The sequence below is a fragment of the Epinephelus moara genome, chromosome 5 (genome assembly GCF_006386435.1).
Source record: "Epinephelus moara isolate mb chromosome 5, YSFRI_EMoa_1.0, whole genome shotgun sequence".
Lineage (NCBI taxonomy): Eukaryota > Metazoa > Chordata > Actinopteri > Perciformes > Serranidae > Epinephelus > Epinephelus moara.
This window is the reverse complement of record NC_065510.1, coordinates 42,770,288-42,778,348: the sequence shown is the minus strand read 5'-3', so window position 1 is coordinate 42,778,348 and position 8,061 is coordinate 42,770,288. Positions and strand designations below refer to the sequence as shown.

Genomic DNA, 8,061 nt, shown 5'->3' with positions numbered 1-8,061 from the left:
TCTGTCCGTCCTGGAAGAGGGATCCCTCCTCAGTTGCTCTTCCTGAGGTTTCTACTGTTTTTTCCCCCGTTAATGTTTTTTTTGGGGGGAGTTTTTCCTGCTGTTTATCCGCTGTGAGGGTCCAAAGGACAGAGGGATGTCGTATGCTGTAAAGCCCTGTGAGGCAAATTGTGATTTGTGATATTGGGCTTTATAGATAAAATTGATTGATTGATTGATTGATTGAATTTAAAGCCAAACCATGATGTTTTTTCTAAACCTAACCATGTGCTTTTGTTGATGTCCTAGAATTGGTGGTGGCGCCCCTGAACATCAACTGTTGATGCAGGAGGATACCTAGCCTATAATATATAGACGTGACAGTCCACTGACAAAGCAGCAATATGTGACAACTTGTGATAATAATGTGTTGGAACATCATCACACCGAACACGGTTTTACAGCCTTGTTGTGGTGGTGACGTTAGTCATGCGCTCATAGTATTTTTTGTTTATAGCCTAACGCTAGCTACTAACTTCTCGCGATTGCATTTATGCTTCAGTATCATAAAAGTGGTGTTCATTTGTGGAGATTATCTTGCTGAACAACATGTGTAAGTAACATAAACTTTTGTTTGCCACAGAGCTTATTTTTTGCAATAAAATCTGATGAAAACATCCCATAGGCTTTTTGACTACTATGTTACATATTAAAGCTGATGGCACACTAAAATGTAAGTGAATTGCACCAGAGATCAGAACTCATAATTGTACCATTCTCATATGGTTCTAAGAAAACTCCGACCAATCTTCCTTATGCGTTTCCACTTACTGGTAACGTTAGCACTATAAGCCTATTCTAAATTCATCAGTCATCACTGACTCCGGTTGAGGTTTTAAAACTCCGGGGCTGCGTTTGACTGTCTTGGTTGTAACGTTACACTCGCTCTTCTCTTCCGTGTATCTAACATTACCTTGCCCAGGCCTACGTCTATCATAGACGTAATAAGGACGTAATAGAGGAGAGGGGAGTAGGCCTTTGGAGGGAGGTGGAGTTGCAAGGGGAAAAAACAAAAAACAATTGGTAACACTTTACAATAAGGTACACAAAATTAGAGTAGTTACTGAGGAACTAATGAGGAACTAATGAGTAGTTACTGAGGAACTAAGCTACACAAAATTAGAGTAGTTACTGGGGAACTAATGAGGAACGAAATGAGGAACTAACTATTAGTTAATGGTCAGTTCTTCATTAACTCATGATCAAATTTCATAGAGGAGTTAATCACGACTTAATAATTGGTGAACCAGTTACTTCATCAGTACAGAATCATTACTCAATAACTCATTGGTTAACCTTTTTATGTCCTAAAGTAAAGTGACACATAATGAGTAGTCTTTCATTACTTCATCATCATCTTTACAATTAGTTCCACATACATATGATCATCCATGTTATTCTGTACAAGGTGCTGACACACCAAACCGACATCAAAGAACTAGGGGCAACGAAAGCCAACTGTTGCATCGTCTACGTCGCCTCACGTCACCCTGTGTCAGTTGCATTTGAGCACACTACAAAGACTACACCCGACGCTTGAAACTGTTACTCATTTATTTTGGCACTGCCCAATTGTCAAAAGACTCTGGAGTGATATTTGTAACTTTATTGCGAACAATATTGAAAAAGAATTTAAGCTGTTTTGGAGGGATGTGCTGTTTGGACTTTTTGACTTTAACAGAAATACGGCAAAACCCAATGAAAGATTTATCATTAATCTTATCTTACTTTTGGCAAGATTTCACATTCACAAATGTAAGTTTACACATAGAAAACCTTCTTTTGTTGCTTTCGTTACATCGATTCAATTCAATTTTCCCTTAATCAAAAGGCAATCAAAACCATTAATATTTGTGATCATTTTAATATTTTCTTGTAAACTCTTATCCCCCCTGGCATATGTGATATATGATATGTGTAATGTCGAAGATCTGCATTCTGTAAACTTCCTGTCTTAAATAAAGTTGTGAAAAAAAAAAGACTACATCCGACGGCCAAGTAGCACGTAATGGGGGCGGCTGTTTTGACGCGCGTCGTACGGCGCCGGTGTGTTTTGGCCTTAACGCTCCGCCAGCCGCTCCCAGCTAGCTTCGGTTTGTTATTCAGGTTAAAGTGGGAAGAAGCAGCGGATCTGTCGGGCAGCTGAGTGAAGTGGAGCCTGAGGAGGAAGCACCAGTTAGCCCCGGTTTCACTACAGGCAGATTCACTCGCTACAGGGGCGAGGATATAAAACCTGAACAGCCAGTCAGAGGGATCTCTCTCACCGACAAGCTCCGCCGCCGATTCAACATGCTCAATCAGCCGAAAATTTGGAATGAATGATGAACTAACTATTAGTTAATGGTCAGTTCTTCAGTAACTTCTAATCAAATTTCAGAGGAGTAGTTACTGAGGAACTAATGAGGAACTAACTATTACTTAATCATTACCTACCCTTTTTGTGTACCCTAAAGTAAAGTGAGACATCAAAATGAGTAGGTAGTGATTACTGAATCATTACCTACTCATTAGTTACTTTTTTTGTGTACCCTAAAGTAAAGTGAGACATCAAAATGAGTAGGTAATGATTACTGAATCGTTACCTACTCATTAGTTACTCTTTTTGTGTACCCTAAAGTAAAGTGAGACATCAAAATGAGTAGGTAATGATTACTGAATCATTACCTACTCATTTTGATGTCTCACTTTCTAATGAAGAGCTGACCATTAACTAATACTTAGTTCCTCATTAGTTCCTCAGTAACTACTCCTCTGAAATTTGATCATGAGTTACTAAGGAACTGACCATTAACTAATAGTTAGTTCCTCATTAGTTCCTCAGTAACTACTCTAATTTTGTGTACCTTATGAATGTAACTAACCCAACACTGCCTAACACAATCATACTTTAATTGCATTTCATGACTTGGGTTGTTTCTAATTTTTAAGTGCACGTGTGTGCATATGTATGTTTGGCTTTGTATATATGTACAACATGGCATGTTTACAATTAACCCTGTAGCGCTGCACAGCTTCGTAATTTCAACAGTATTCTTTACACCTGTCAACCCAAGGAGAACACACTGTGCACACTTGATGCCTGCTGCTACTGTGTACTGAGATAACAGCATTGACAGCATTAACTAAACATGGGAGACTGCAACAAGTGCAGCTGCAGCTACAGCTCTGCCTTGATTTGACAAAATGTTTGTTTCCTGAGGCCAGCATGTTTTGTCAATTCTTTGTGTAATACACTCCAAAAAACTCCAGCAGTAGAGTTTAGCATCTCTTCTTCAGTGAGTGTGCACATTCTGCATTCTGCACTATGCGTCTATTTTGCACTCAGCATCTGTTCTGCCCTGAGCATCTTTTCTGCAATGACTGTGTGTTCTACACTGAGCATCTATTCTGTGCTGAGCGTCAGTTCTGCACTGAGCATTATTTCTGCACTGAGCATTATTTCTGCATTGAGCGACTATTCTGTGCTGAGCATCTATTCTGTACTGACTGTCCGCTCTGCGTCCAATCATTGTTTACCATTGTTGTTCCCAGCAGAACATTAAAACTGTTGTGACCTCTCAGAGCAAGAAAATGTTACATGTTGATCTTAATTTAGTATATCTTATTTTAATATGTCACTGTGATGTGTGATGATCACTGACCATTTGTTTTTCTTAGATTTAATGTAAAAAAAAAAAAAAAGCACTTTTAATAAATGTAAACGTGACACAGACACAGAGCTAATGATGTGTTCTGATTGGATAATAAAGTGACAATGTGTTCATTATCATATCTGGAGGTCTTGGCCGAAAAGGAAATTTTTCTGTCAACGCCAATGTGAGTCAGAGACTGATGCTCTGCCGCCCTCTCGTTCCACTTCTGACCTACAGACACGCACACACACACCACACACACACCACACACACACAATCAAGACAAAATCAAACTATTATTAAATCAACCAACAAGTTTTTAATAAGAATAAGAATAACTTTATTCATCCACAAGGGGAAATTCACTTATCTGTCAGCTCATCTATTATATGTCAAAGAATTATAAAGCCTGATGGCTGTTGGTATATAGAATCTTCTGTATCTCTCTGTCCTGCACCGAAGAGAGAGAGGAGCCGTCCAAGCAGTCAAAATTATAATGTAGTTTGGTGTGAATGTTCAGTCGACATTCAAACAGACATAAAAGTGTCAGAGGTCATACTGCTTCCATATCAATGCTCCTTGACCTTCCATGCTCAGCTGTCCATCACCACACACACACACACACACACACACACACACACACACACACACACACACACACACAACCCTCCAAACCCAGCCCATGGTACCTTGTGTTATCTTGTTCAAACTCAGGAGCACACAGGTTACTGTCTGCTGTTCACATAGTTAGCTATGGGATATTATGATAAAGATGACTAAAGTGCACACTGCTTTGATGTGATTCACAGCTAAATGTCTGCAGGAGGGTGGCTTTTTATTCTGTCTGTCTTGTTTGACTTGTTTTTCTTGTGTATCACCCTAACTCTCCTTACCCTCCCTTTTTCATTCACATTATTTTCGCTTCCTTTATTTTGAGTTTCTGTTAATCCCGTGCTATTACAATTTATGACACTCCCGGTTGTCATCTGCATTTCCTTTAGATACAATGTCACAGTGATTTGATGATTATGTGTTGGATAGAATATTTTTTTATTGCAGTATACTGCTGATGGCCCATTCCTTCTCAATTTAAAATTGGTGGGATAACAAGAAATGAAATTACACTTGTTCAGTGATCAAAGTAGCAGCTGTAGGATTACATTTTTAATACAAGAGCTATCAGTGAGCATAGATAAGGATCAAATAAGCAATTAACACCTGTATCTTTGTATTCTTTCAGCATGAATCCTTCTACTCTACACCTAAACCCACAACAGGGAAGAGTGTCTTAGTTAAACTGTAGCTGAAAAATGTTTCCAGAGATGAAAAGGAGTCTTTAAAAAAGTATTAAAATCCAACTCAATGGCACCTCTTTCAGAGGAACTTTAGATGAAAGTTATTATTAATCTAAATTATTTTATTTATTTATTTGTTTTTTGTTATTTTTTTACAAAGTTGAACCCACAAGGTTGGAAAGTCTATATGTGTGGCTGCATTTAGTAAACCCTAAACTTAACCCTAGCCCCTCTGACCCTAACCTCCTAACCCTAATCCTTACACGTAAACCACTAAATTACACAGTAGAAACATTCACCACATAAAATCAGGCAGACACTGGTGTTGTCTTTGTCGATGCTTTAATGGCAGAGTTTTTAACAAATGATAAAGAAGCAGCAGAAAAGATAGATTATCAAACATCAATTTTTACAGACAAAGTTTTGGATTACATTTTAAGATTAACTTTTTACCAAAGTCAAACAAAGAAAGAGTAACAGTGAAAGATGCTATTAACTACTTGCATGATCATCAGAAAATTGTTATTGTTTCATAACCACATCTCATGTCAACAGCTGACCTTAACCTGACTGACTGAGTGACTTAGCATACCTCTTCCCCAGGTCTCCAAGAAGGACCCCATTTCTGGTGTGGAAGACCTTGGCCAAAGAGGGACTCATGGGGGAGGGCATGTATTCTTGACATTGGTGACCACCGAGACTTGGTGCGCATTCTACTATGTAGGAGAAGAAGAAGGTACCATAGTCAAACATACAGCTCTCACTCACTTCCCCTCTATGCAGATCAAATGAACACTCACCAAGTAGATCACTATTCCAGTAACTATCCTCATCATAAACACGGAATCTAAGTTTGTCTCTCATATTAATGACGATGGGTCCAAATTCAAATCTCTCTGGCCATTTGGGATTGTCGTTGTTACTTATGATGGCAGTGCGCTTTACCTGATCTCCGTATCTCACCTCAACTGAACCATCTGTCTGAGTCCACCTATCACCATACAGCCCTCGTGCATAGAGCCTGAAAACCTTTAATGTAGCAAGACCTTTCCCAGCAGGACAGCAGTTTGACTTGATATTCTGATCACTGTTGCAAACACAAGCACAAGGATCCCTTTTATTGGATCTTTGCCCAATCTTACAGGTTTCTGAGCATTTTCTCAACACTGCATTTTTCTTGATGTACTTCTCCACCTCTTGCTTCAGTCCGGCCCTGGCAGGATGAGCACTTGGGAGTATGGTGTGCAGTGGCTTTAGGTTGTATTGGACCACATCAGGTGTGGTTTTCAGTGATCCAAGCCAGCTGTTATAGACCGATGGGTTTGATTGGCCTTCAAAGAGGATATCAGCACCGTCAATGTGTCCACCAATGACCTCTGTGTTACGCTCATTAAACATGGTGCTGAAATCTTGGGTAAGGCCTAACTTCTTCTTCTTTTCCTGACAGTGCTGGCACATGGCCTTAATGCTGGCAGTGCTTGCAAAGCTAGCAGAGGCCTCCACTGACAGACAGTCATTGACTTCTGTTGCTGACAGTCCATTCATGGTTGCCTCGCAGGTCCTGATGGGAGTGATTGCTTTTATTTGCCCTCCTAGCGACACTTGTGTGATGTAATGTGTACCATAAGTGTCAATCAGGTTGCGATATAATGACAATGTTTTGGGTGAACAGGAAGGAAGGGAGTTCACAGCTGATTCAAAATCATGACTCAGTGGAGGTTTTGTTGCCAGTCTGTAGCTGTGAAGAACAGGAAGAATATTAATTAGTTAAAATCTATCACAGTCCCATTTTATTCACGTGACTGTATATGTTATTTTACGCAGAATTACTGTCATTATTGTTATTTATCCAGAACACTGTAAAACAAAACATATCTCAGTGAACTGACCAGATAAATGACAAAAGACACTTGTCCACATACTCACCGGTAGTAGTTACAGTAGACAGAATGGCCAGAGAAGGTGTAGCGGTCTTGTTTGGACTTTTGCATGCCAAAGATAGATTCTTTGGAGTGGGAACCTCCAAAGCCAACACCAAGAGTGACAGATGGGTCTACAGGGATTTCAAGGCCAACTTTCCAATCATTGGACACAGCTGAGGTGGAATCATTGACAAGAGCTTCGACAGAATCAAAGAGTACACCGGAGACCTTCAAACTGCACTTAGGGAGGGTTCTCCAGTCCACCACGGCAACTGGAACCTTCTGGCTCTCTCGGTTCATGTAGCTGTTGCTGAATAGCCTGCATGTGCCATTGCCAAGCTTCCATGTTTCAGTGTCGATGACATAGGCACCTTTCCGTTTCATTGTGACGATGTCGAAGCCCTCTCCACCCAGATTGTAACCAGGGACAAAGGGAGCCTTTTCACACTCCTGCGGTGTACCTCTGAAGCTTACACTGGACAGCAGACACAGAGGAGTCCATGCCCAGCACAGGAGCATGAGATGCCACAGCCTGGCCATCTGCACAAAAGAAAATAAAAAGCAACAGAAGGTAAAAGGCAGAGGCACAGAATCAGTTAAACAATGAAAATTTTGAATCGAAAATTTCAATGTAAATTGGATGTCACTAAGCAAATGACTGAGTAATCGGAGAAATTTGATGTCACAGATTACTCAATCAAATCGGCTCTTACCATGGCTGTTGACATCAAACTCTGTTCAGTAGCTCACACTGTCTGACCTGTCTTATAGAACTGATTTGGAGGTGGAGTCTTGAGCACCAATGTGATTCTCATACATTTTAGATTTAATCATCTGCATTTGTGTGTGTGTGTGTGTGTGTGTGTGTGTGTGTGTGATTGTGGGATGGTTCTGTGGTATGTCAATGTCTTTGGAAGGGTGGGTGGTTCTTCTTGCATTTTATTAAATATATTTCCATGTCACTTGTTGTATGCACTTTAATGTTAGGCACAATTTAGTTGACCTGTAATGAAATATGCTATATGAAGAGAGTCACCTAAATTTCAAGTTCAAGCTACAAATATTGCTTATTGATTAAAAGAAAAAAAAAAAATTAATCCGAGGTGAGAATTTAACTCCAGGTGAGCACCGTTGTTTTGGAGTCCTCCCCAGGAAATGAGCGGGTTGCTTTAA

The 8,061-nt window shown here is 40.0% G+C and overlaps 1 protein-coding gene across 1 annotated transcript in view; it reads right to left on the bottom strand.

The window, feature by feature from the left end:
- The window catches only part of LOC126390123 (perforin-1-like), a 63,737-nt gene extending 56,078 nt beyond the window's left edge, over positions 1-7,659 (bottom strand). The window contains exons 1-3 of the mRNA XM_050044275.1: positions 7,602-7,659; positions 6,893-7,428; positions 5,912-6,704 (exon numbers count right to left, since the gene is read on the bottom strand). Of these exons, the coding sequence (XP_049900232.1) occupies positions 5,912-6,704; positions 6,893-7,428; positions 7,602-7,616 (1,344 nt within the window). The 5' untranslated portion in view covers positions 7,617-7,659. The remainder of the gene's footprint in view (positions 1-5,911; positions 6,705-6,892; positions 7,429-7,601) is intronic.
- Positions 7,660-8,061: the final 402 nt, after the last annotated feature.